Source organism: Netta rufina (genome assembly GCF_964035555.1).
Source record: "Netta rufina genome assembly, chromosome: 13".
NCBI lineage: Eukaryota > Metazoa > Chordata > Aves > Anseriformes > Anatidae > Netta > Netta rufina.
Genome location: NC_140136.1, coordinates 2,364,068 through 2,391,841, shown reverse-complemented (window position 1 = coordinate 2,391,841; position 27,774 = coordinate 2,364,068). Strand labels below are relative to the sequence as shown.

Sequence of the window (27,774 nt, the reverse complement as noted above, 5' to 3'; positions counted from 1 at the left end):
TTTTAAACCATGAACCATCCTGGTAGCCGCTGGTGATTTCTTTTTAGCAAAGCGCCATTAAACATCCTCGTGCCTTACACCCCTATTTCATTAGGAGCAGCCCCCGCACTGGTCAGGGATGGAGAGCACGTGGGCGAGTGCACCGGCACAGCCTCTGGTCTCTCTACCTTGTGCTCCACAGAAGGAATAGCTGGTTATTAATTAACATGCCAATTAACATGTAGAACTACTATAACCATGTAAAAAAATCAGTCCAACAAACAAAAGCAGAGAAAACAACAGAAAGGGGTTGGAAGTTCTTTTTTTTGCTCAGACAAAAATGTTATCTGCATTGAAGTAATTTCCCTGGTAGCGTTTTTCTTGGAGAGTTTGGAGGTTTCCACCCAGCGTCTTTCTTCATGAAAAAAATGGGAGTTTGCAGCTGTCAAAAAATGCAGTACCTGAAGTGTGGGATTTTGGGGAAAAAAAACAAAAACAAAAACAAAAACAAAAACAAACACAATATATACAGAGCACAGTTACTGCATTCATGAAGGACTCAGTGTAGTTTGAGAAGACATTTTCCACTGAAAAAAGGCTTCAGTGGGAGAATTTCCACCCACTCTGGTCGCATCCCTCCAGCTCTGGCAAAGCCTTTCCCCCAGACGAGGGAGGTTTTGTGCTTCAGCAACTGGACAAGGAAAAAGCATTGAGACAGAAAAACACCTGCGTGGGAGGCTGGAGCTGGAGAGGTCCCCGTAGGTGGGCACGGGAGGCAGGTGCCCACCCGGCCCCTTCTGCTGGGGGATTTTTGTGGGCTGAAATCCCACGGGGTTCATCGCCAGGGCTGTTTTCCTGGCCTTCTTGCCCAGCCAGGTCTCAAATCCGAGTCTGGGCTGAGAACTAGCACCAGGAACAGCAGTGGGGCTTGCAGGACGCAGCCACGAGCCGCTGCATGCGAGGCGGGGATATTTTTCCAGAAGCACCACGTTTTTGGACAAGTCACAGATTTCGCTTTGCCGGCGCGTGTGCGCGTCGGTTGAATTTCTGCCCAGCGCAGCTCCCCCCTTTCATCCCCGAGCCTCGCCGCACTCATGCGTTGATGCAAACACGCCGACACACGGACAAACTCGTGGCGTGCTCTGCCAGCAGCATGTGCGCTGCGGGACGGGGACCCCATGCGCCCCAGAAGCGCGAGGCGCGCTACACCTCCTGCCTCCTCCTCCTCCTCCTCCTCCTCCTCCCAGCCCCAAAAACACTCCTGGGATTTGACCACCGTGGGCTTTCTGCTGCCTCGCTCCTTCCAGCCCAAGGCCGGGGACCCTCGCGCGATGCCGCAGGGAGAGGGCAGCTGAATTAATTTGGGATCCGCGCTGCGGCGCGCACCGCCCCGGGGAGCCCCTGGCCCCACAGCGGGGTCCGGCCGCCCCCTTCGCGTCCCGGCCACGAGTGGGGAAGGCTCGGAGGGAGACGGGAGAGAGGAATAAAGCCGGGGGAGGGGGGAGAGGAGGGGGGCAGGAGGCTGTGGCGACGCAGCCGCTGTCTCTTTAAATCCACCCGGAGCCTGGCGATGAGGCAGAGCGGAGAGCCCAGGATCCCCGCTCGCTCCTAAGCAGGATTTAGCCCCGCGGGAGGGAAAGGAAGGGAAGGGAAGGCGAAGGAAGGAAGGGGGAGGCCGTGGGGCGAGCGGAGACCCTCTCCCCTTCCACCCCAAGCCCCCCGGGGGGGCGGCATGCGGGCTGGGCTGGGCTGGGCCAGCGGCCACCGCAGCAGCAGCAGCAGCAGAAGCAGCAGCAGCAGCAGCAGCAGCAATAGCAGCAGTAGCAGCAGTAGCAGCAGCAGCAGCAGCCGCAGCCAGGTTTGCCGGGGAGCGCAGGAGGCGCCGGGCTTTTAGGGGCGGGGGGCTGCGGTCGCCACCCCCGCAGTGCCGCTGCCAGCCGCCCGCGGGGCCCCCCCAGGCCGGGCCGGGGGGCGAGGGGGTCCCGGGGGGGGGCGGCCCTGCCCCGCGGGGGGCGCCGGGCTCCGCAGCCGGCCGGGGCATCAATTCGCTCTCTTGGCATTTGGCCTCTTTTTTTTTTATACATATATATATTTTTTTTTCCTTCCCCCCCCCCCTTTTTTTATTTTTTTTTTCCTGCCCCCACCCCCGTTCCCTGCCGTGGATGGTTTTTAGGTGGAGTCGTTTGCACCAAAACCCAATAGCTGCTGCTGTTCTTGCTGCTATTTTTTTTTAATGATCCTGTTTCCACAGCAGGGGAAGAGAGAACTGATCCCGAACATACTCCCAGAGAATGAATAATCACAAGAAACTGGCTTAAGCAGCTGCCTGGATCTGGTGCATGATTTCGATCTGATCTGATCTGATTTGAATATTTTTTATTTTTTTTTTCCAAGTCATCGTTCCCGTTTTATTTCCTGCATTCTTTTTTTTTTTTTTTCACCTTTTGGGGGATTTGCAAACCGAATTACATGCATGTCCAGTGGGGGAAGGTTTAATTTTGACGATGGAGGGTCGTACTGTGGAGGCTGGGAGGACGGAAAGGCTCATGGCCACGGAATCTGTACCGGCCCGAAGGGTCAAGGTGAATATTCGGGCTCCTGGAGTCACGGCTTTGAGGTGCTGGGGGTCTACACTTGGCCCAGCGGCAACACTTACCAGGGCACCTGGGCGCAGGGCAAGCGCCATGGCATTGGCATGGAGAGCAAGGGGAAGTGGGTGTACAAAGGCGAGTGGACCCATGGATTTAAGGGACGGTACGGGGTCCGAGAATGCACTGGAAACGGGGCCAAGTACGAAGGCACCTGGAGCAATGGATTACAGGATGGCTACGGGACAGAGACCTACTCGGATGGAGGTAGGTGATGCATTGGTCCTTTCCGAGCCGGGGCGGGATGTGGTGTGTGGGTACCGGCCCTTGGGAGTTTGCAGCCTGCCCTCCTGGAGCCAGGGGTGCTCGGATGCTCGCACCCCATGGGAGATGAGGAACCAGCCCCATGTGGCACCTCTTTGCCACAGGTAGCCCCAAATGTCCTCCGAGCACCAGGCCCTCTTCCCTGACGCTGGCGAGGCTTTTTTGGGGTGCTGGCCTTGGGGCACGGGGGATGCCCAGCCCTCGCCCATGGGGTGGGAGGATGGGGTGGGCCAAGCTGCTGGGAGACGACCCGAGTTGCACATGGGATTCGCAGTGATGACTGCACCACTGTAACCTGTAGGATTGGCATGGAGTGGTTGGAGCAAACCAGAGGGGACTGGAGCGAGCAGGGGGAGCAGCTCCTTTGCTGCAAATGCTTTTGGCGAGGGGTCGAGGTCGTTGCGTGCACCCCCTGCCTTGCAGCCCCTCCAAACGCAGCCCCCCAACTTAATAAATCATACCAGGCAAAAGACTTTAATTCAGACAAGAGTCTTACATTCCTAGTTTACGGCTTAATGCTTAGCGTAGGGGCTCAGAGGGATCACAAAAGCTATTCTCTGCCGTCAACACGGCTTAACGAGACGTGGAGGGGAAGCGAGGATTAAAGGAAAAACATGAAAACCCAATTGGAGTGATCAAAAATTGCTGGCCTAACAAGCTTTAAGGCCAAACTAGGAAAACCAGCTGGTGCTGTGCCGTAAGTGGCTGTATCATCCTCCCTGATGTTTTGTGGCTACTTCCATCTGAACTGCCTCCATAATACGAGCTGGGCCTACCTGCCGGCAGCCGGGGGCTCTCAGCAGTGCTGCCCCGTTGTTTTTTGGGTGAGCGTGTTCATCTAAAGCTGGCTCCTTTTTTTTTTATTTGTTTTTAAGGCGTTATCGTTTTCCAGGAGGGCCACGTTCAGGAAATTGCAGTGTTGCTGAGCTCCATCGCAGCCTTCCTGAAAGGTGCTGCAAGAGCTTTCTCTAGAAAACCCCAGTGTGCTGCTCGGTGCTGGTACAGGGAGGCGAGATTAAATGGCACCTGCAGCTGCCCTTTTCTGCTCCCTGAGGGAAAGGTGGAACGAGCTCTTTATTTTTAAGGATAATTTCGTACCGGTGGCTGCAACAGAGCCGCAACCTTTTGTTTCAGACGCCTGGAATAATGCTGGGGGTTTAGCTGGAAGCCGGTGGGTTTGTCTTTGCGAGTCATCTCGAAATCCTGGCAGCCCTTCGGCTGGGAAGAAAGCTCGCTGGGAGCACAGTCACGGTCTCTCGCCTTCGGCAGGGTCAGGAGGGGATATGGGGGATTTTCTGCGTGCCCTGAACTCGCGTGCCGCCTCGCTGCGCCCCCGCCGGCACCCAGCCCCTGCCAGGGACATTTGCAGGAAGGCGGGCAGGAGCTGCACGAACCACAGGTCTCCGAGGGCTGGCTGTCGCGGGGCTGGCCCCGTCCCCATGTCCCCACGCGCGCTCTTGTCCCCACCCAGGGCTCAGCCCTGCTCGCTCCTCGTCGGCCGCAGCACGGCAGCGATTTGGGAAGCCTGGGGAGCATCCCCAGCGTGGGGTGAACGAGCTGTTCCTGGTTTCTGAGAAGCTACCAGAAGCTAAGAGCTTCTTCCATCTTGTCAGGCCAGGCTGGCTTCTCCGCGGTTGGGACAGAAAATGTCTAGTGCACGCCTGTCATTTTAGGAGGAGGTGTAAGATCTGCAGGAGAAGAGGTCTGTAGCAAAATGCTGTCCCCTGAGGACTCTGCAAAGCAGTCTAGGATGAAGAGATGGTGGTGCTGGGGCAATTTGGAGCCGTGGTGCTTGTGCCCAGGCTGCTGGCACCAGGGATGGATGCTGCACACCCCGGCCGGGCTCCTGCTCGCCCCGATGCCCGCGGTCCCCACTTTTGTGCCAGCAGCCACCGCAGCGCAGCGGAGCCCGGCCGAGGATGCACTTTCATGAACTTGGTTGCAAGTAGCCAGGGAGCTTTCCTCAATTTTGGGTGGAAATCTCCAGCCTTTTGGACACCGAACCGTAATGAACTTTGTGCGTTTGGGTACAAGAAGCCGATGTGTGCAGCCAGGGCAACTGCATAGGGATTGCACAGAGGAGGCAACTATTGGGAAGGATGTTTCTCATTAATCTGCTCGAGTTATTACCTCCATCAAACTGAAGCATCCTAGAATCCTCGCCCCAGCATCTGTCACTTGCCACCCACAGATAAATATTCATCCCTTGCATTTTTATTTTTTTTTAGCACATCCACCAGGGCTAGGGGATGGGTCCCGAAATGCGCAGCACGGCTTAGGAAGCAAGATGCCATGGAATTTGTGGTTTTCACTCCAATTTTACCATTTCCTGCATGATAGTGGGTAAGGGCCAATCCCGAAACTCCACCAGCCATTGCCGGTGCTGTTGGGGAAACAATATTTGGCGTGCCCCATGCACACACGTCGACGCGTTTGGCTTGGCTATGGCAAGCGGTGTCCCCCCCGGCCACCCACCACCACCCAGGCTCCTCTGGCAGCCCCAGGCGCCGCCCCCCCACGCCGGGTGCTGGCGCCCGCACGCACGCTGCCCCCGCGTGCAGCTTGCCGAGCTCACACCTCCCACGCCGACACACTCATCGCCGTGCACGCACGCCTCTCCTCCCCACGCCGCGACGCCGCTTCGCCCCTCCGTGCGCGCACGTGCTCTGCCCAAAGCGCACCGCCGGGGCTCTCGGACCCCTGCCCGCCATCCGCCTGCCCCCAGCCATGTGGTTGCTTATGAACATAATGTACCGGGCATAAATAAAGCCCCTCTGCTCTTTTAGGAAGCCAGCTCTGTGCCAAATCTCCATGGCATCGCTGCACGCCCGACCTATGTCTGTGCACCTGTGGCACAGGCGTGCGCCGTCCTTTCCCATCCATGCAGCCTCGTTCTTCTGCCAAAAATGCCCAACGCCTCCTGCCCCATCCAGCAGCAGGCTGGTATTACATAAAACAGGCTTCTGAGGATTGCCTCGGCCGGGTGCTGGAGCTGCAAGGCTCGTTTGGTGGGCTGGATTCAGCCTGGCCACAGGTCGGCAGCTGCACGGGTCCCTTGATTCCGGCGACAGGGAGCAGGATGAGCAGCGATGGAGCTGGTGGTGGGGAAGCTCTCCGGAGCCAAGGTGTGGAGGCCTCCTGTTGGAGGCTCTCTCAGGAGACATCTCGGCTGGTTCTGGCCTCGTGATACCTTTCTGTAACTCCATGGCACTTTGGAAACACTCCGTGATTTTACCCTGGGGGAGAGCGAGAGGAACCTTGAAGGCATGGTTTGATTCTTGACCACAGGCTTGAAACAGAAATCCCTGAGAAAGCCTTGGGCCGTGCGTTGGGTGTGGGTTTAGCTGCTGAAACAGTGGTGGGGGAGTGGAAGAGATGGGGCTGAGGGTGAGGAGGAAGCCCCAAACCTGCTTTCACCCATTCCAGCCCTGACAAAGCCGTTGTCCCCTCCGTGCCCATCCCAGCTGAGCGTTTGGCATCCAGGACCGGGAGCAGCCCCTCTCCGGGGTCCCTGCTGCCTGCCAGCCCCTGGGGAGCAGATCCTTAGCCTGGAGGTGTCCTGGTTCATTGGGGCTGTGCCCCTTCTCCTCTCAGCCCACCCCACCCCATGGGCTCCGTGCAGCACCACTTTTCGGGAGGGCCACCCCGAAGGGACGGGCGGTCGCACCTCGGCGCTCGTCTTGTGTAATCCTGCGTGCCCACTCACCTCCATGAATCATCCCTTTGATAGGTGAGTGAAATATAATTAGTGTTTTCATTGTTAGCACCGTGTGAGTAGGCAAGTGGGTTTTCTTGGCCCGGGCTGGCAAATCTTCGTGCTTTGCAAGCGGTGGGGAGCGGGGAGCGGTGCGGTGGGAGCAGCCGGGCAGGAGCCGTGCTGGCTCTGTGCCCCGTGTCCCCCAGTGTCACCAGTGCCCCTGCAGCGGCACCAGTGACCCCTCCAGCCGCTCACAGCACTGGGAGCCACAAACTGAATGGTTTTCAAGTGGTTGATGGGATGAAAATATGAGTTTTTTCTGCAAAAGCAGGTGGCATAAAGGGCTGCTCAGGGGGGATGACCTGGGGATGCTGCAGGGTCACCTGCATGTCTGGGGAGGGGACACAGCCCCCTTGCCTTAGCCCAGAGGTCATTTTGGGCTGACCACCGCCCCCCGTACCGGGGTTTGTCACAGGTTTCTCTACAGCTGCAGGGAAGCAGCTAGCGAGGGCGAATTTCCACGCGATCTATTCATAGCGTGGATGTCAGAATTACCTTAAAAGTATCGGCTCTCGTCTTATTTTGCTGCTGGGAGCGAATTGTTGATGCGCTTCAAGTAGTGGGCGGCAGCAAGCAAATACAAATGTGCCCCGGTCCTCCATCCTCCGGGTTCCTGCAGAACCCAGACATGGACCTAGCCGGTCCTATTGACCCCCCAGGAGCTTGGTAATTAAAGGAAAGCTGTGCAATTCGTTTGTAAAGCATCCTGCCATCTGCATTTGGTACTGAGGATGCTCGCAAGGCAGCGGTGACACCAGGAGAGCAACGACTGAGACATCAGGACGTGCCGAATGTGGAGAAACGAATCGAAATGCTAAATGAAGCTCCTGACCGGCTTCATTAAAAATAAATGCTATGAACTCATGTTAATTACTTATCTCACTGGAACATGCTGCTTAGCTTCAGGTACAGCTCAGGACAGAAGAAGAAGGATTTTGACCCCAGGGAAATGTACAGGACATAAAAATTGCCAGGCGGGCTGAGACCCACGGTGGTATTTTGTCTGGCACGTGGTGCCCCGGGGACAACGTGGGACCCCCACCTTGGGGCACTGCCCCCCTTACCCATCTCTGCCCGGCTGCTAATGCTGAGTCCTGAAGCCCAATTCTAAAATCATTTCACAAATTTGTGTTCATGGTCTCTGACAACTCATGACAGCCAGATAAACTCTTGTTGCTTTTTTAATTCAGATTGCCCCGTAGGAACAATTCGGAAAATTCCCCATCTGAGTATTTCAGGCTGCTTGGGAACATTTTCCTCTCCTGTTAGCAAGAGGGCTTGACCTGAGCCAAAGGGCAGGGAAAATGCGAGGACCTTTTATTTGCTTGGTGGTGGTTTAGGGCCTCATCCTGCTCCAGTAGGGTCAGCGTGAGCCTTGCTGGGGATGGAGCTTCGTCACTGGGCTCCTTTGGGGGAAAGCTGAGGTCTCCTGGCCCCGCTGGATGTTGGCTCCAGGATGCAGAAACGGGGCACACCACCACCGTGGGGATGCTGTGTGGGTTTATTCAGGGTTCCTTGTGGCTGTTAAAGCAAATTGTGGGGTATTCGGATATACCAAGGGGGAGCAGACCTGACGTCCCATGGGGCTCCTCGTGGCTGTGGGACATCTGCTCCTGTAGCAGCACATTTCTTCCCTGAAGCTCCAGCTTGCGGGATCATGTGATTTTTGCAAGATTTTCAGCTTCAGTTTTTTGAAAGAAGGTTCCCACCCAGACTATTGCAGAAAAGTCATTCTTACAGGCTCGGGAGCCAGCAGACAGGAGCTAAAAATGCCTTCTGTTTAAAAAAGCCTCGATTTTAAAATTAACCTGATTAATTTTGAATGCCTTGAGTCAGGTAGCGCTGATGCAGGGGGATGATCTGTGTCACCGTAGGCATGAACGTGTAGAAGCCGGGCAGGATGGTGCTGGTGCTGGTCCTGTAGGGGACAGAGCTGGTCTGGGGTGAGATTTGGCAGCTTTTGGGGTCTGGCTGTGGCACTTTTTTGCCGCTCCAGTACGTTGTTTAAGATACAATCCGAGTATTTAACTTTTTTTTTTATGGAAAAGGAAAGGAATGGAAAATGTTTGTATTTTGGGGCTTAATACTGGCTTCTCCTCCCAGACTCTGGCCTTTGAATGAAAAGCCTTAAAAGTTGCAATCGATGCGTGATCATTCCCCTAGAACAGTCACTCCTTTCCTGGGATTATCCCCTGAAGAGCTTCCACTTGCTCCTCTCGCACAGCACAGCATCAGGAATATTCATGAATGAGCGAGCGGCGAGCACGGCACCTAAATTTGCCAATATTCACACAAAAACGATCGCAACAAGGACACGAGTCAATCAAACCGGACAGCTGGGATAAACCAAGGACCCTTTTTGTGCCCTGCCTTGCACGATGAGAAGTTGTTGAACAATTGTGGCATTTTGGGGATTCCTGGTGCACGTCCTGCTGCCCGACCCCGACAACAGCCCAGTGTTTGGCACAGACACAGATTTTTCCAATAAATTGCAACTTTTAGGATAATGGGCAGCTTCTTCCCCTGCCCTGCTGGGTCCCGCTCAGCATCTCCCGCACCTCGCAGGGATGCAGCCCCCAAAAAACCCCAGCACCAGCACGCAGCACCCATCCCGGGTGCCGAGGAATTAACCCTAACCCCTGCGAGCCCTGCTGAGAAATGGGGTGAGATCAGAGAGTTTGTGAGGAGGATTAGAGCGCCGGGGGATTAACGGGCTAAGCATTAGCCCGATTTCCCTCTGCTCTGTGAGAGGAGCACATTTGCTGCAATAAAGGTGCTGGGTGCGATGGTGGCGGGGTTGCCATCCCTCCTGCGACATCCAGCCCCGCTCAGGCCCCCGGAAAATAAATTCAGGTTGCAGCAGCCCCAGTGCCTCAATTTCCCAGCCACGAGTGCAGAAAGCAGCAGTCGGTGCTCCGTCACCGTGCGCATTAATGCTGCGAGGGGAGCAGCCTCATCCAGCCCATCTCTGAGCTGTTGGCAAAGGACCTTTGGGGTGGGTGAAGATAAAGGGCTGGCCAGGTTTTGGATGGGGCTGATAGCCTCAGATAATGCATTCCCACCACGTGAGGCTGCATTTCCGATGAATCTCCCAGTGGGCCCATTGAGCAGTCCCGTTCAGCGGGGTTTCAGCCAGAGTTGTCTCTGTTTGCATCCAGCAAGGAGGAGGCAGGCGCCCTTGCCTTTCCTTGCCTTCCCTACCCTTTCCTACTCTTCCCTACTCTTTTCTACCCTTCCCTGCCCTTCCTTACCCTTTTCTACCCTTCCCATCCCTCATCCCTTCCCATCTTATCCCCCATCCACCCCTCTCTCCCCCCAGACCTCCCTGCCCATGGTGCCTGCCTGCGTGCAGCCTGGCATTAGGCAGTGACTAACATCCATCACGTGTCTGTGCCTGCAGATCAGATTTGCATACTCAAAAATCCATACCTTGTATCCTCTCCCCTGTGTGAGCACTTACCAGAGCGTATTTTTGGCAAACAAGCGGCCAGGCTGCCCCAGCAGAAACATCTCCAGGTTTTCAGCAGGGCCTGGAGATGGCCAAGGCACGGGGACCCTCGGCAGGGCTGGGGGCAGGCAATTTGCAGGCGTTTCACGCATTCCCCACCCCTCAGCCCACCCTTCTCCACGGGCAATGCTGCTGGCAAGTCCTAGCCCTCTGTATGGTGCCTGTGGGATTTAGGTTGGTGTTTTGGGGGAGCAAAAACATTTCGGGATATGCAAGTCACCGCCGTGCGGCGCGGCGCCTTGTCCCTGCAGGACAGGCGGCTCTGGGGTGCGCTGGCAGCAAACGCACCCACGTGCGTGCTCAGGAGGAGCAGGCAGCACATTTTGGTTCCAGTTTTTCACCAGCAAGGCCCTTTGGTTGTTGAGGTGGCCAAAGAGGATGTCCCCATCACCACCCCACCGGTCCTGGGGCTGTGCCAACACAAGAGGAGAAGGGCGCGCGGCTGCCGGCGTCCTCCAGCCCTCTTTTCTTCCATGTTTCTGCAAGGCTCTTTGGGCAGCTTGCATGAATCCTGCCCCAGACCCAGCTCCCGGATATCTGTACAACCTGCTCCTGGTGTGGCAGTTCGGGATCGGCCTCATTATTGCCGTCGCATGTCTTTAATTAATGCGTGGCGGGGCTCAGCGATAAGCGAGGAGGTGAGCGTCGCAGGAAGGATCCTCCGCGAGATAAACCAGCAATTTGCAAGGCCTAATTGCTTCTGCTGGGTTGCGAACAGCAGACGGGTGCTTCGGACAGCTCAGACCTCATTTCCGAATTTTGCTGAGTTGCACGGGCAAGCTGGGAGTTTTGGATGGCTGCCTCTGCTGAACACGGCCACCACACCGAGCGGCACTGGCCGAGCTTCAAGGAAGGGGCAGAGGCTGCAGAGACACCTGCCTGCTGAAGCCTGCTGCTCCGTGGTCTGTGACCAACCACCCGGGCAGCCACATCTGATCCGAGCTCACCTGGAAATCCCCTGCACTGATCCTAACCCTATATTTCTTAACTCAGCCTTAAAGTCTGCCCCATGGTGCGTGAGCCTCCAAATTTCTTGGTGCAAGGAAGCGAAGCGGAGCAAGGCCAGGCGGATCCTCCCGTGTGCTGTGCCCCTGCCGGGGCTCTGTCCCATGGGACACCAAGCTGGCTACCGGGGTTAGGGACGAGCCGGGGAGCAGGCTTCAATCCCGACAGCTCCGACTTAATGATTTTCCTGGAGTGGAGCCAAAGGACTCAGCAGCAGCCTGCAAAATGCCAGCGCCTTGGATAGGGGGGAGGGAGAGAAGAAAATTCAGCCACTGCGGCCCCCAAAGTCCTGATGTCCTGCCCCCTTCTAGCACCGTTTTGGAGGCAGGACGTGTTTCTGTACAAGCTGCTGATCCCACCTTTGGCCAAGGGAAGCCCCATGGGTGCCACTGGGCTGCAGACAGCCCATCTTACCCCCTGCGTCCTTCAAAATCTCCCTGTTGGTCTGGTGTGCCCTAAGGAACCCCCTTATGCTGCACATTAGTCTAAAATTTGGACTCCCTTGGGTGTCCTCGTTGGTTTTCATGAGCTCACCATAAGCAGGATGGGTGGAAGGCAGCCCCTGGGCTCAGGGCAGCAAGCAGCAAAGCCACTTTCCACCCCATGAGGTTCCTCACCATCACCTGCTGGGTGCAGTGCTGTGGGTTGTCCCCATCTGGGCCAAAAAAAGGCCATTTTGGAGGCATTTTGGTTCTCTGTTCCCTCTCATGTCACCTTGCTAAAGGTACCTGGCACAAACTGCATCAATGAGGCGAGGTCCCAGGCTGGTGTGCTCTGCGTGGACAGACCGAGCCGTGCTCTGGTTGCCACTTCCCATCCTCAACCAGACCTCGTGCCAGCCCCCTCTGCGTCCCCACAGTCCTCAGCCCTCGGGCACCCACACAAACCCTGCTGCAGGAGGTGCAGGAGAGGAGGTGGAGACGGGGACGGGTCTCCTCCTCCAGCCAAAAACCCCAAAACTCCTTGGCAAAGCTGGGGAAGGGAGCGGAGACACGCCGTTCTTCCTGGTGTCTGCAGATCCTCGCTGTGCAAACAGGAGGTAATTACTGCCCGATTCCTGGCTGAGCTGCTGGAGTGCTGCTGCATGATCCCTGTTTCCAGCAGGGAACACAGAGGCTTTGCTCAGGGTCCTGCTCACCTCCCCAAAAGGCGCCCATCCTTCACCCCTGCCGTGGTGCAAACCCGCTGTCGGGGCTGGTGGCGTTATGGGGACAACGGGAGCGGCCCCGTGGGCTCCCTGCGCTCTTCCCAGAATGGATTTTCGCTTCCTGAGCCAAATGCTGAGAGAGCGCTGAATAGCTGCAACAAATTAGATTACCCTTCGGTGCTTGTCAGTTCTCAAGAACTTACAAGCTGCCCGAGACTTGGGGACGAGGCTTGGGAGCCGGCGACTTCTCCCTTCCTGCTTTTGGCCCTGCCAGCTCTGGCTGAGGACGGGGCTCTGCGTGGTCCTGAGGGCGATGGAAACTCCTGCAGGAGCTTGAAAAGCCATTTGAAAACCACCCAGCCCTGCTCCAACGGGAGGGAGCCAAAATAAATAAATAAATAGAGAAGGACAGGCTACAAACCACAAGTGGAAGTGGCCAGCAACGGCATCGCCCGTTTTCTTCTCCCCACGTTTCCATCCCCTCCTGACTTTCCTCGTCTTCCCTACAATCCCATTTCCTTTCTCATGCTCCATCTGCTGTTTTCTGGAAGTTTTCTTGCTGAGCAGTCATTCAGGAAAACTTGATTTGTGTTCCCCTAGGCTCAGGTTATCCCTTCCCCTCCTGTCCGGGCATGTGTGTGCCCGCACCCCAGCTTTTCTTGGCGTCACCTTGTTCTTGGCCAAATCCCTCTGGAGTGGTTACACCAGGAGGGCAGGATCCGTCCCTCTTTCCAGCAGGATGGTGGGGCTGAGATGTTTTACCTTGGCTGCTCAGCGCTCTCCTGTTGTGCTTCTGGTCCCATCTGCACCTTGCACCCAGCTCTTGGGATGCAGCACTTTCCCCACTGTGGCCCCACTTCACTTTGCAGCTCCCTGGCTCTGAAACAGCCACAGCCTGTCCATCGTGGGGCACGGAGAGTCATAAAATCCTGTTTCCTCTGCAGGGAGAAGGAGTCTCTGGGTTCCTTGCGAGATCAGGCCTTGTGCACAGATCTGCAAATGTGAGAGGGCAGAGGTTAAGCCGAGCAGTGCAAGGGGAGGAGGTGACGGTGCTTAGCAATGCAGATCAGATGGCTCGCAGTGCTTCCAGCACTCGTGGCCAAATCCTGGGCTATTTAGGGGTTTGATAAAGGTAACAAAGTCAGATGAAGGAAGGAATGCTGATAGGAGAGGGAGGAAGGGGGGAACTCCAAGAACTCAGCTCCTGGGAAGGAAGCACCTTCAGCTGGCGCTGCCCACGGAGGTGGCCAGATGTCCTGAAGGGTGCTGGGGAGGTGAGCTGGGGAAGTGCTCAGGAGAGCAAAAACGGCCACAGAAACAAAATCTGGGGCTTGGGAACGCTCCATGGGGAGCTGCTCCGTGGCCGGGAGAAGGATGGGGTGGCTCTCCTCGCATCTTGTGCTTAGAAAACTCCCCCTTGCCAAGCAGCTGCAGCACTTGCTGCTGGCAGCCGCGCAATCCTCAGAGTAGGTTGTGAGGCCGTGCAAAGACGGCAGCTTCCCCGGGCACCTCGGCCTTGCTGGGGAGGCACGCAGGCACTCGCTGCAGCTGGGACCTGCTGGGACCAATTTGCTGCCTCTGCTCCAGCTGCGCCGCGCTGTCGCGCCTGCTCCGAGCCGGCTTTGTTCTGCTCCCTGCCGCTGCCTCTGCTTTGCAGCACGGGGCCTTGCCTGTTTTACGATGCCTCCTTTTCCTCTGGTTCCCCAGCTGGGGATTTGCCCGGAGGTGGAGGGGTCCCAGGGCCTGCCCGGGGCTGGGGAGCAGGGCCAGGGGGTCACCGAGGAAAACTGGGGCAGGATTTGGTGAGGGCAGCTCCGACAGACCCCAAGCAGGGTTTTTTCTCGCTGCCCCCTTACCCACAGGCTCAATCCCAACCCGAGGACATGCCCAGCATCCCCTCTGTGCTCTCTGCTGTCCGTCCCACTGTCTGTCCCCCATCCTTCTCCCCATGGCCAAGCACCCTGCTCCTCGCCCTGCCCTGCTGGTGCCGCCGTAATCCCAACTGCTCCCTCCCCAGCACTAATCCTATAAACCCTCCGTAAATCCTGCCTGCCTGGCCCTGCCTCCCTTCTCCAGGGCAGTCTTTGCTTGGAGCCAGCATTTTTGGGGGTAGGCAGGGATAATATCAGAGCACGAGGAGTGGGTGCCTGAGCCTCTGGGTGCTGGTCCTTGGGGCCAGCTCACCACGGGGCCCTAGGAACCATAGTCAGCACTGGGGAAAACAGCAACCCTCATCTCTTTCTACCTCTCCCCATGTATAAATTGAGAGTGAAGCGCATTTAAACACACAGAAGGATGGTAAAAATTCCCATTTTGTTGGAAATGGCAAGCAGCAGTGAGTGATAACCCCTGCTAAGGGAGCCCTGGGGTAAGATGAGGGTGAGGAATTAAAAGGAGCATCGGGATGCCCCGGCTCCAGTGCTGGGGTCGCTCCTTGCAGTGGGTTTCTCCAGGGTGGCAATGTGGACAGCCAGCACTGCCCGTTTTATTAAACCTTTCTGCTGGGCTGTTGGAAATTGCCGGGAGGGAAATCGCTGCAGCAAGGCGGGGATGTCTCAGGGAACAATATTTTCGCTGCCAGAAGAGACAGCTCAGGTGGATCTGATGGGTGCTGATTGCTAAGGGCAAAGATCATCCCGTGCGGAGAAGGGCTGGAAAGTCGCTATCGGACTGAGCCAGAGGTGATCTGCTGGGCTGTTCTTATCAGGGCCGTCTCGGTCTGATTCACACGAGGTTCACTATTTTAAGACTGTTTAAGACTCCCTTGCCCTGACACTGCGTGGTGCTGGCAGCTTCCAGCCCTGCTCCAGCATCGCCCCGGGCTGGACTCAGAAGCACGGGCCAGGCAAGGAGCCTGCTTGGGGCTTGAAATCCTCCCTGCGAGGGCTCAGCCGGGCGGTGCATCACCGCATCGTGAGACAGCCCCTAAAAGATTAAGCTGACCTGAGAATACAAACGAGCTCCGCAGTTCAACTGCCTGAGATAAAATGACAAAGCGTGCCAATCGCCGTGCTGCGGGATGGGAAGGGATTATAAACCCGGGGCAGGGACAGCTGATTACCACCACGCATTTCGGTGGGCAGGGCAGGGATGGCTCCCGGGTCGTGTTTTCCCACCCGGACTGGTTTCTTCTGGCCCCATTTTCCAGCACGGCAGCTCTGGGGCAGGCACAGCCCTCGGCACGCCGGAGCAGCGGCGTCGCGGCGAGGAGCTGCGTGCGTCCCAGCCCGCTAACTGCCGGTTAAGTAACTCAGCGAGTGCCCACGCAAATGGAGGAGTTCAAGCAGGGGCACGTTTCTGAGGATAATAACCACATGGATGTCTCCCCGTGAGGCCTTTATTTCTATAGAGCCGCTCCCTCCTGCTACACGCTGGCTGAAAGGCGCTGTGTGTATAAATAAACGCACGGTAATATGCCATCCGTTCGGATCACTGCTGGCAGCCGACGGGGCTGGACTCTGCTCCTGGTTACAATTCCCATCTCCCTGCCTGATCCCTTTGCAAATTCAGGCTGGATCTAAGGGGCAGGCCCTTTAGGGAAGGCTCCGTGTGCCCCGGTGCCCTGGCTGGTTCCTAACATCCCTGTGCTGCAGCTGTGGTGTGTGCTGCAGTCCCACCCTGAGTTTCTTTTCCCCTCTTACAATGTGACATTACAACCACGGTGATGGGGTGGGATCTAGTGCTGCCGTTGGGACTCCAAATTCTCCCAATAATAATGGGTTTTGGGGGGATATTGGGGGGCTGATGCTTCTACCGACCCGCAGGATGCCTCGCCATGAACCCCCTCTTTGCTTTCGCCTCCTCTCCGCAGGGACATACCAGGGCCAGTGGGTCGGAGGGATGCGCCAGGGGTACGGCGTCCGGCAGAGCGTTCCCTACGGCATGGCTGCGGTCATCAGGTCACCCCTGAGGACGTCCATCAACTCCCTGCGCAGCGAGCACACCAACGGCACGGCGCTGCACCCCGACTCCTCGCCGGCGGTGGCCGGCAGCCCCGCCGTGTCCCGGGGCGGCTTTGTCCTCATGGCCCACAGCGACGCCGAGATCCTCAAGAGCAAGAAGAAGGGCATCTTCCGACGGTCGCTGCTGAGCGGGCTCAAGCTCCGTAAGTCCGAGTCCAAGAGCTCCTTGGCCAGCCAGCGGAGCAAGCAGAGCTCGTTCCGGAGCGAGGCCGGGATGAGCACGGTCAGCTCCACCGCCAGCGACATCAACTCCACCATCAGCCTGGGCGAAGGGGAGGCCGAGCTCTCCGTCATCGAGGACGACATCGACGCCACCACCACTGAGATCTACGTGGGCGAGTGGAAGAACGACAAGCGGTCGGGCTTCGGGGTGAGCCAGCGCTCGGACGGGCTGAAGTACGAGGGCGAGTGGGCCAACAACAAGCGCCACGGCTACGGCTGCATGACCTTCCCCGACGGCACCAAGGAGGAGGGCAAGTACAAGCAGAACGTCCTGGTCAGCGGCAAGAGGAAGAACCTCATCCCGCTGCGGGCCAGCAAGATCCGCGAGAAGGTGGATCGGGCCGTGGAGGCGGCCGAGCGGGCGGCCACCATCGCCAAGCAGAAAGCGGAGATCGCGGCCTCCAGGTAAGGTGGCAGCTGGGTCCCGATGGCTGCGGCTTTTGGGGAGGCGTGGTGTGTTGGAGGTGCTCGGGGGATGTTTGGTGGGAGCTGCTGGAGGCACACAGGTGTTGTGGTGGGGGTCTGCTGGTGGTCGGTGCGATGTGGACTGTGCCGTTGGGCTGCTTCTTGGAGCCATACATACTTTGCCTGGACCTGGTGGGTGTTGCTTAAAATGGGGTGAAGCATCCCTCCTGCTCACCTCAAGCAGGCTGCGGGTGCACAACCCTCCCAAAACAGCTGGCAAGGCAATGGAGGGGCGCCCAGAGCAGTGCGTGCGCTGGGGACTGTGCGTCAGGGTGGCTGCAGCGCGGTGGGATGGCACTTTGGGATCACCCTGTGGCACACGTGGTCACTTGTGATGTGCTGGGTTATTTACCTGTTATTCCCTAGCCTCTTTAATAGGCAGGACGATGCCCTAGGCAGAAAAGCTCCTGTGATGCTGTTTCCCCATAGCCTCTGTCTGACACAGCCCAAAGAAACCACCCCAAGTCCTGCACCGAGAGGATTCCCTGCCATTTCTGTTCCTGAAAGGGGTTTTGGGTGGGAAAGCAGTCAAATTGCTGGCTGCAGCTGATGCTTGGGGAGGATGTTCTGCTAGAAAGCAGCAGGTCCGAATGCCCCGACAATCCCTACAACCCCCAGGAAGCCCCCCAGTACCCCAGTACCCCACCAGATCCAGCTGAAAACCATCAGAAGAGGGAAAAAAAATAGGGTGATGTCTAATTTCAGTTGCAATAGGGTCCAACTCAAGTGCCTGGCTCCCAAACTGTGCCTGGAGCTTGGTGACCTGCAGTGAGTAACCAGAAGAGAGGTGAGCCAAAAAGGACAGGCTTTTTTGCTGAGATCAGGGCCCTTTGCATCACTTTTTGGGGATGGTTTGTTAAAGCAAGGCCTTTTCTTTTTGCTTTCTGAGCAAGCGCTATGTGGTTGGGGAAAAAGGGCTGGGGCTGGGGAAAAACTCAGGCAGCTCCTCAGCCTCCTGTGCCGGATTAATTGTTGGGTCTGGATCATTTGTATTCAGAGTCACACTTGAAATCTTTATCAGCATGTCTGCTGATGACTGATCTGCAATGTGAATGAGACTCCCAGGCCTGCTCTGGGAGGATATTTTGGCTTGATGATGTTTTCTAGCTGATGTTGTACCAAATTGTTGTCAAAGCTTTAAAAAAAAAAAAAAAAAAAAACACCCAAAAAAACCTCACTAGAATGCCAGGTAGGAAACAGACTGCAGAGCAGCAGAAAGAGCAGATATTTCCATGTGATATGGGGATGCAAACACCTCTGAATACCCTGGAAATGAGGAGCTCTAATGTGCTGTGGGATGCAGGCTCTGAGACCCTGAGCATCCGCCGTCCCCAGGCGGTACCGGTCCTGGAAAGCCACAGGAGCAGGAGCTGGAAGGGACATGACCCCCCTGCACTGGAAATGCTTTAATGAGCTCCTGGCATATAATGTTCCACCTCCTAATTATGAAAGAGGAGGAGAAGGGGAAAAAAAAATCAAATCTGACAGCAATGCCAGGGCACAAATACCTTGTGCCCCTGTAGCAGACAGGGAGGATGCAGCTGTGGCCATGGGCGTGCACAGGGAAAACAAAACAAAAAAACTAAAAATGGTATTTAATCATCAATGAAGATGCAAAGAAATAAGTGAATGGGAGCACAATGCTTCGAGGATGCTCCAGCAGAGACCGAGTGCTAGAGAAGCAGCCCAAGTTTAGCATCGCCCCGAGGGCTGCTGCCAGCAGATGCTTGTGAGCATCCTGCCCTGTGCATCCTGCAGCCCTGCTCCTCTCCGTCCAACCCTGGAATAGGCACACAGGGAAGGGAGACAGCTCAGCCACGCCAGGATTTGCTCTTTTCACGGCACAGACCTTGCCTCTGGTGCACGAGGGCTGCTGGTGGTGTGCTGAAAAGCCCCGTATCGATCCTCAGAGCAGTGCAGCCCTTGCTGGGCGAGCTGGGGACAGCCAGGCTCCAACGTGACGCACGCTGTGCATTAGCTGAACGAGCATCCGCGGGTGACACCCATCCCGGGAGGTTTTGCTGCCTGTGTTCATGGCTTATGTCGAAGCCCCAGCACTCAGCAGCAGAGAGCAAAGCCGTTGGGCTAAGTTCAGGCAGTGCTGCAGCGTGTAGGGTGTGCTGGAGACATGGGGACGGTGCAGGATCAGCCCCAAGGTCTGGGAGACTTTTGTGTTTGCAAAGGAGATGCCCAAGGACCTTGAAATGGAAAGTGGGGAGAGTGTCTGCAACCCACAGCCTTTCAGTTCAAGTTCTTCCCCATTGTTTATTTTATTTTATTTTATTTTATTTTATTTTATTTTATTTTATTTTATTTTTATTTTATTTTATTTTATTTTATTTTATTTTATTTTATTTTATTTTATTTTTAACATTTTTTTTTGCATGGACAGTCTCTCGGCTGCATCCCAGCACGCAGAAGCAGAAGACAGCAAGGTTTTACAAACCTACAACCAGCTCTCAAGGCCTTCACATAATTAATATGATTAATTTTAAAGCTTAACACTCTCCTGCAGTGCCCACACCAAGCTGCATCGTCCGAATTGAGACAAATGCAAAAAAAATAGGCAGTAGAGGCATCGACAGAGGAATCCTGATGCTCGTTTCATGCTTTGGGGCTCACAGGTGCAATGTCCCACATCTGAGACCAACAAGAGCCCTGGCTTACCAGCCACCGGGGGGTTTATGGCAGCCCTGTGTGTGTGTATTCTCTTCTGTCTAATAATATGGCTGAGTTCACTGTGCAGCCTTTCCCTTGGTGGGGGAAAATATGTGCCCACCCACGTATTTCATTAAATTTGTAAGAATTCAGTATTTTTGAAAACTCTGCTGCTCTGTCAAATTTGGTTGGAATTGGCCAACACGTTCAAAAGTTATTAGTGTGGGAGTGATGGCATATAGATATATAAACAGCACAATCACATAAGTAAGCCCCATTTCCTGAGGAAAGTAGGCTAAAAACACAGTGTACTGAAGACAAGTAAATTGGATTCTGGAAGTTGTTTTAGTCTGAACAAAGCACAATGCTATCTGTGGCACAGAAAGTAAGCTCATTTAAGAAGTAGTCTTTAGGTTTGGTAGGTGATTCTCCAAAATTTCCTTCGGTGCAATTAAAATGAAAAAATATTATCTCTCCTCTTACATCGCCCGCTCGCTGAAATTGTTCCTGTAAAACAAATGGGTGAGAAGAGCCGCAGATCAGGCCTGAAAAACAAATACTGGTATTAACCACCAGTTTTTAGAGACAGATTGGGAAGGAGCCTGGTTTTTCCCTGTTTAAAATGAACGTGCTGCGGGGTGCTGCGTTCCCAGCTCATGAGGCAAGAGCCCACCTGGAAGGGGAAGGATGCACTGAAGACACCAGATCCCATCTCAGTAGCAATAATAGTGATACCTAAATTGTCCCTAGGCACTGGAAATAATAATAATAATACCCAGCCAGGACAAGTGCCTTGATTTTTGGTACAGCTGCTGGGCAAGGATGGATACACGTGGCCGCAGAGGACTTCAGGGGTTTTAATACAAGGCAACGGGTCTGTCTGCTCTCACGGGTCAGGGTTTTGGGATCATGGATGGAAGGGCCATTGGTGATGCTATGGGTGTGATGGGTGGCGTTTGAGCTGCTCTCAGCTCTGCTCTCAGCACAGGGTTCATGGGTCCCGTCGTGAGCTGCCGGTCCCTTGCACCCCGGAGGGGATGCGGCTTTTGGGTTAGTCCTAAGTAACGCGCTTCCAGGCGTAATTATAGCTGAGCCATTCACCAACGATGAGAAAAATATAATTAAGCTCGATATTCTCAGGAGGAACCAGGCTGCAAATTAGCACGGTGTCATTTAACTTCTGGAAGAGAAACTGGAGAGAAAAAAAAAAAAGAGAGAGAGAGAGAAAGGGAAGGAAGGAAGGAAGGAAGGAAGGAAGGAAGGAAGGAAGGAAGGAAGGAAGGAAGGAAGGAAGGAAGGAAGGAAGGAAGGAAGGAAGGAAGGAAGGAAGGAAGGAAGGAAGGGAAGGAAGGGAAGGAAGGAAGGAAGGAAGGAAGGAAGGAAGGAAGGAAGGAAGGAAGGAAGGAAGGAAGGAAGGAAGGAAGGAAGGAAGGAAGGAAGGAAGGAAGGAAGGAAGGAAGGTGGGTGAATAAAGATGACTTGGCAGCAAGGCTGTGTAAAGGAACACGTTTTGAAGCTCCTTCAGGATGCTGCGGTGGGGGCGCAGCCGCCCTCCCCGCCTGGCACACAAAGGGAAGCAGGAAGGCAAGAAAAGCCCTGGAGAGCTGAACAGCAAAGTGCAAGAGGTTGTGTTTGAGCCAAGCAGGTATCTTCCTTCAGCAAATGGAAACGCAGCCCAGGCAGAAGCCACAGCAAAGAACAGACTCCGCAGTTCGGGTCCCAAAGATTTTGAGTTGCGGTAATGCCACTACCGGCAGTACGCCGAGCCAGCATAATGCTGCTTAATGCTCTCCCAGGCCTGTGCCTGCAGCGTTGTGATTGTACTTGGCTGCCTTTGATTTCAGGTTTCTGCTGCTGCGGGGGGTGGCCGCGGGGCGCCTGCATCCGTCTCCCCCCCTCGTGCCGCCGGCGGGGTTTTTGTTGCAGATGGAGCCAGGGAGGATGAGGGGTGTGGGGTAAGGGGAGCACTGCGGCCCCCCCGAGGGTTGTGTGTCCCCTTCCTCCAGGTGGGATATTGGGGATGAGCCAGCAGCTGAAACAGGGGGCAGTTGTGGGAAGGGGCTGCCTGGGAGAGGACATCACCACCACCCATTTATTTGGGACCGATGGGGTCACCGGTGGCATCTTGTGGTAGCCACCAGGACAGCGTGAACCCTCCATCCCTTATCTCCATCCTTTCCTTGAGGACATCACGACAGGGAGAAAAGCACAGAGGGAACGTTTTGGAGGCTGAGGGCAGCCTAAGCAGGGGTAAATCCCTTCACAGCAGGCTGGGTTTTCGCTTCCTCTGCCCCAAACAACCCCTGTGCCACACAGAGGGGGGCAAGCACAAGTGGCAGTGATCAGGATCAGGATCAGGATCAGGATCAGCTGCTGTTCCTCCCGCTGTCAGCCAGGACCACACGGGTACCTCTGACTCACTTCTGATCACAATTCCCACCTCGGGACCAGGGCATTCGAGGAACAGAGGAGCCCTGGAGCTTCCCGGAGCATCCCGTCCCTCCCAATTCCGGCTCGTGCGGGCCCTGCTGGCCGCAGCGTGAGTGTTGAAATAAGTCCTCCTGCAACGCCGATGTAATAACTTCCTGCTCAGACAGGACTTAGGGCGTTAAGCCCTTTTGTGGCCGTGTCAGAAGTCAGGACTAGCTGGCACGCTCGTGCAGGGCTGGCCCTGTGTGTCCCCAGCTGCCACCGCGCTGCCTGGGCAGAGGGATGCTGCATGGGGACACGGGCGGGATGGAAAGTTGGGTGCCTTTGGGGAAAGCAATGCTCTGAAAAATAATCCCATTTAAAAAAAAACTCAGCAGGGTCCTTCTGTGAGTCCAGCAGAGCAGCTTGCTGTGGGTTTTGCCAGCTGCCCTCTAATCGCTCCCAGTTTCGCCCAGTAACGTGGGCAGAGTGGTGATGAGGAGCCCAGCGGGTCAGCCACAGGCCCTGCAGGGGCTGCGATAGCCTGGGGGGAGCAGGAGAGGGGCTTGGGGGATGCAGGAGGAAGGAAACACCCCGGGATGGGAGAGATGGATGTGCTGGTGCCTTTACAGTGGGACCAGATGGAAAGGGGCCGGGACAAATGTGCGGCCAGCATCCCCAAGGAGCAGGGCAGGAAGCGGGGGGCAGCTGTGGGGAGCCCAAATTGGTGTCTGCCTCCTCCTCATCTTCCTCCTCCTCCTCCTCGTCCAGGCGCAGCAGCCCGGATCGTCTGCCCGGTTTCTAATCCAGGACTTTTACCAGCTTAGCTGGGCTGAGCTGCGGGGCAGAACCAGCCCAGTGCAGGGGGTTTTCAGCCTCCCCAGCAGCGTGTTAGGGGCAGGCAGGAGCTCCTGGGGCAGCGTGGGGCAGGCAGGAGCATCCTGCAGCTCGGGATGGGGGAAGGAGGAGAAGGGGAGGATGGTGAGGCCTCTTGGTGCTGATGTGGGGGGAGCAGGGTGCTGCCACCCCATAGGTGTGACAGGTGAAGCAGCCCTTCATAAGAGGGGGAAAAAAAAAAAAGAAAGAAAGAAAAAGCCAGCAACAAGGAAAAAAAAATAATAAAGAAACCCATCCTCTGCTTTTCCTTCCTGCTGCTTTGCCTATTCAACGAGCAGAAACTGCAGCGTTGCTGTTCTCCACGATCTTCAGGAGGGAAGGGAGGAATCCTCCCCCAGCCTGCGCAGCTGCCTGGCTCGCAGCCCCGTCGCCTTCCTCCCTCCTCATCCTCACCCCGGTAGCTGGTGGGGGCAGACAGAAACCTGCAGCAGGGCCCGAGCAGGGGATGCTGATGTAGCATCACCCCACCATCACCCCGCTGATGCTGCGCACCCAGGCTTTCAGGGGAAGGTTTGGGGTCCCTGTGCTGCACCAAGCCCTGGTGCTGCTTTCCCATCTCGTGAGAGGCCGCCTTGCTTTTTTTCCTCTCCCAGCTCCCATTTTCGGTTCCCTGGCATGCGCTCCTGCCGGCTGCGCTGCTCCCGCCCCAGCTTCCCACCCACCTCCTTCCCTGCAGCAACCACCCCAAAATCTCCGTGCGCCCGTCCCCCCCGGTCCTCCTTTCCTTCCCCTCTCTGGAGAGAGGCAAAAGCAGCATCGAGAGCACAACTGAGATGAAAATGCAGAGCTGGGTGAAAATATTGAATGTTTTCCTTGGTGTTGTTGAGCATCACTCTGCCAAGGCCAGAAATTTGGAGATGCTGATGGTGAGGGGACTGGCACTGCTGGGGGGGGTCACAGAGGCTGGGCTGGGGGCTCCTCGTCCCTTGGTGCTCTTGCAGAGAGTTTGGAAAGCCTTGAACAATGGGGTTTCTGTCACCTCCTCCGTGCAGGACAAATGACAAGCTGTCCTGGCTTCCTAATCCAGGAAATTAAAGGATTTGACCGCGTACCCTGCTAAGCGAATTCCCCCCTGAAAATCCCGGGGAGATTTAACCCCTGGATCCGACTGATTATCCCTTTAAAGTCGTGACTAAGGAAGGTCCCGATTCTTCGGGGTGCTGAGCACCCTAAAATCCCCTCGCAGCAGTGACACGGCCGTGCCCCGCGCTCTGCTGTGGTTTTGGCTTCGCCTCCACCCCACCTCCGCTGCCCCTTCCAGGGACGTGACCCTCACTGCAGCCACAGCCCAGATCGACCTCGTCCCATCCATGCCCCCACACAGCTCCTGTGGGTGCTCCACCCCATGGAGGCCCTTTCCCAAGGGGAGAGGGGCAGGGCAGGATTTGGGCAGGGGTCTGCAGCCCTCCAGCTCACCCGAATCCTACAAATGGCTTCTCTGGGGAAGGAGGCTGCAGCCTGCTCCCTGCTATCTGTCTGTCTGCTCTGTCTCTCATCACCATAGCACGGAGGTGAAGCATAAATAATTAAAACCCCAGATTCTCTCCTGGCAGAGCCGGGCTCTGAAATCCTTTCCCTGTTGTGCTGCTGGTTGCTTAAGTGGAAATTTTCACGGGCTCTGCCTCAGACCTGCAAACCTGGGGCTGCCTGCCATCCCCGGAGCACGCTGGACTTCGGGAACTGGAAAGGATTCCTGCTGGAGAGGCTGCATCCCATCCAGGGGATGCTGCAGGATGCTTGGGACGCACAGCACCCGCATCCGTGGAGCAAAGCCAGGAGCAGGCAGGCTTCGAGGCGCCTCGGGAGGAGTGGGGTTTTTGGGGGGCGCAGCTCCTCTGTGGGCTCCCAGCCTCTGCCCAGGCACCGGGGAGGAGGAACCCATGCGGGCAGCAGGGAAGCGGAGGTGAGGAAAGCATCTTCTGGGTGGGCTCTGAAGTTTGAGGCAGGCAGGAGCTGCTCGTTGCTGTGGCAACGCAGAAGATGTATTTTTTTTTTCTCCCACAGCCCTTGGGGCTGCAGCCAGCAGCGCTCACACTGCACGGGGGTCCGACCAGCAGGGCTTTGAACCCCAGTCCTTGTCCCTGCTTGGTGCCTTCCAGAATGGCATTAAGCATTTATTTTTTTTTGAGGGGGGGAGCATTTTTCCTCTAGGTTGGCATTTTTGTGTGTTTCCAGTTCTCTGGTACAACATGCATGGTGCCTGCCTGCACGGCCAGCGATGCAGGAGCTGGATGTGGCAGCAGGGATGGAGACAGCGCTGCCACATCCCACACAGGGCTGGCTCTGCCTTCCCCCAGCTCCGTCCCGGTGAGGCTGAACATGATAAAAGGCACCAGGAGCTGTGCCCGTGGCTGGTGCCTGACTCCAGGAGGAGGCAGGGAATCATCCAGTGCCTGGCTGCGTGGAGCAAGGCGCAAATTTTTGGTTTCTGCGCATCCCTTGCAGCCCTGCTGGCAGAAACGATGGTTTCCATCACCCAGAGGGCTGGACCGTCCAGCCCATCCCTTAGTCCCTTGTCCCACCACCCAGAAAGGAGCGGCTGGGGGCCACCACCCAGGGCTGGAGGTGGCTGAGGAATCCCAGAGGGTGAGGGTGGACATCTCACACTCCTCCAACAGCTGGAGAGCATCCGTCAGCGCTCTGAGGCCATGCCCTGGCCTGGCTCCAGGCCGTGCTGGAAATAAAATACTAAGCTCAGTTAAACAAGTCCCTCGCTGGCTCTGGACTAGTTTTATTTTTTTTCCAGTTTGTTCTGAAATGGGGATGGTGGTGGTGCTGGTGAGTGTTGGCGGGTTAAAGGTGTGTGTGGCCAGCGGCACGCCACGGATCACCCGTCTCCATCGGAGTTACCCTTCCTCATTCAGGCTTCTGTGGCTCCCAAAGCAGGAAAAAAAAAAAAAAAAAGTAAAAAAAAATTGCCTGGGAAGTTTGTTTGCCAAACGTCTGTTTTGCTTGAGGTGACCAAAACTTGTGAAACTGCCAGAACGTTGCAGCCAAAACACGAAAGGGGTGAAGGGTTAGGGAAAGAAAAAAGACTTTTCCCTGTGGTTCTGTTGTTTTGCTTCAGGATTCGGGTTGACTCATTCTTTTTTAGACATCGAAATGAAACTGAAATTAAACTGGTGGATCTGCCCTGCTTGCCTGCTTTCTTCACCTGGAGGTTTTTGGGGGAATTCCCCAAATTCCCTTACTCCAAGTGGTTCTCCCTCAGCTGTAGGGAAAGATCCCTCCATTTCCCAAAGGGCCAGGCTGTGCCTGGAGGAGGCTCCCCGGCTCCCTTCGCCCTGGTTGAGTTTCTCTCTGTGCTGTTTGGCACCCCTGGCATTGACATTTCCACCCCACACCATCCCATGCATGGCAGCCACCAGCTGAGGAGGTCGGTGTGGAAATTTGGGAGGAACGGGCTGTTTTGGGGAGCCCGATGGCTTTGGATGCTGATGGCCCACCAAACCCTCCAGCTTTGGTCCTGCAGCACGGGGCAGGCCCTGCCAAGCAAAGGCATCCTCCGGGTCTCACCAAACCAGGCTTTGCCCACCAGCCTCCACCCATCCCAAGAAGCTCGGCCCCAATTAGTGGCTGGGGGTGATCCCCATCAAACCCCTTCCCTCCTCCCCTTGGTAAATCGAGGTGGATGGATAGCGTCAGACAGGGCGATGCGATGGGGAAGCAGGATGCAGCCCGGAGCCATCTCAGGCAGCAGCGTGTACAGCCAAACCGAAGGCTCCACGTGTCCAAGCAGGCTGAGTTACGGCTGCTGTGGGAGCTGTAACTTGGCCTGTTGTGCATTTAAAAATCTCCACCCGCATGCGGCATTGATGGAGGGCTTTTCTGCCGTGCTGCTTTTGCTCTTAGTACAGGCGGTATAGATCTGCAGTGTGCAGAGCATCCAGCTCTGCCCAGGTTCCTTGGAGATTTTGTGCCTTCGTTTGCTTTTTCTTGGGCTTTTTCTTCTTCTCCTTTTTTTTTTTTTTTTTTTTTTTTTTTTTTTCCCCCAAAGGTTGTTGGAGATTTCTTCCAAACTGTTTTGCCTCCTGCCTGGAAGTGGCAGGATCGTTTGTAACGTGCTATTTTTTGCCCGGGGTTGGAGGAGCGTTTGTGGCGTGTTCGTGCCTTTGGGACGTGTGCGAGGAGGGCTGTCTGCTGGCGCCCGGCGAGCGCAGGGGATGGGGAGGGACGTCAGCGTTTCCCATTTCCTCTCGCACTCTCCAAATGGGCAGTCGCCTTTTCCGTTATGTACATGACAATTATCCAGCAAAAACATGGAAACCTGCCCCATCCAAACCACAGCAGCTGGAAAGAAGGAAGCATCTCCCTGCCCATTTCTTTCCCTCTCTTGGAGCTAACTCTTCCCACACTCCACTCCAAGTGGGTTCCTGCAGCTTTTGCATCACCAACCATCACTTTCCAGAAGCTAACGAAGCTCCCAGCATTGCTGCAATACCTCATCTGTTCCCGATTTATAGGAAAATGGGAAAATCCATCCCCAGAGCTGGAGTTTGTTCTCTCCATTGCTTGGTCGGTCTGGGGCAGCGGTGGGACCGTGGTCATCGTCGCTGCTGTCCTTCCTGCGAGGCAAAGCCCAGCTCCAGCACACGGCTCCGTGGCAGGGACCGAAGCACCGGGATGGGCAGGTGCTGCCTGGCATCACTCACCCGCATCCTCCGGAGCTTCATTACAAGTGACAGATGGCAGGAGATGAGCCTCCCTCTCCAGATGTTAATTATCTCACGAGCTGTAAATAACGTCTCGCGGCAGCTTGCGCACCGGCTCCGGTGTGAAAGACCCATCAGCTTTGCCCTTGCCAGGGGGCAAAAGGTGAAAAGGAAGGAGAGCCACGGGGAGGGGGATCCATG

At 56.0% G+C, this 27,774-nt stretch overlaps 1 protein-coding gene across 1 annotated transcript in view; it reads left to right on the top strand.

Moving 5' to 3' along the window:
- Positions 1 to 2,452: 2,452 nt before the first annotated feature.
- The window catches only part of JPH3 (junctophilin 3), a gene marked incomplete at both ends in the record, with an annotated part of 45,183 nt that continues 19,861 nt past the window's right edge, over positions 2,453 to 27,774 (top strand). Inside the window, 2 exons of the mRNA XM_084294551.1 lie at positions 2,453 to 2,834; positions 16,120 to 16,897. Coding sequence (XP_084150677.1) covers positions 2,453 to 2,834; positions 16,120 to 16,897 — 1,160 coding nt within the window. The remainder of the gene's footprint in view (positions 2,835 to 16,119; positions 16,898 to 27,774) is intronic.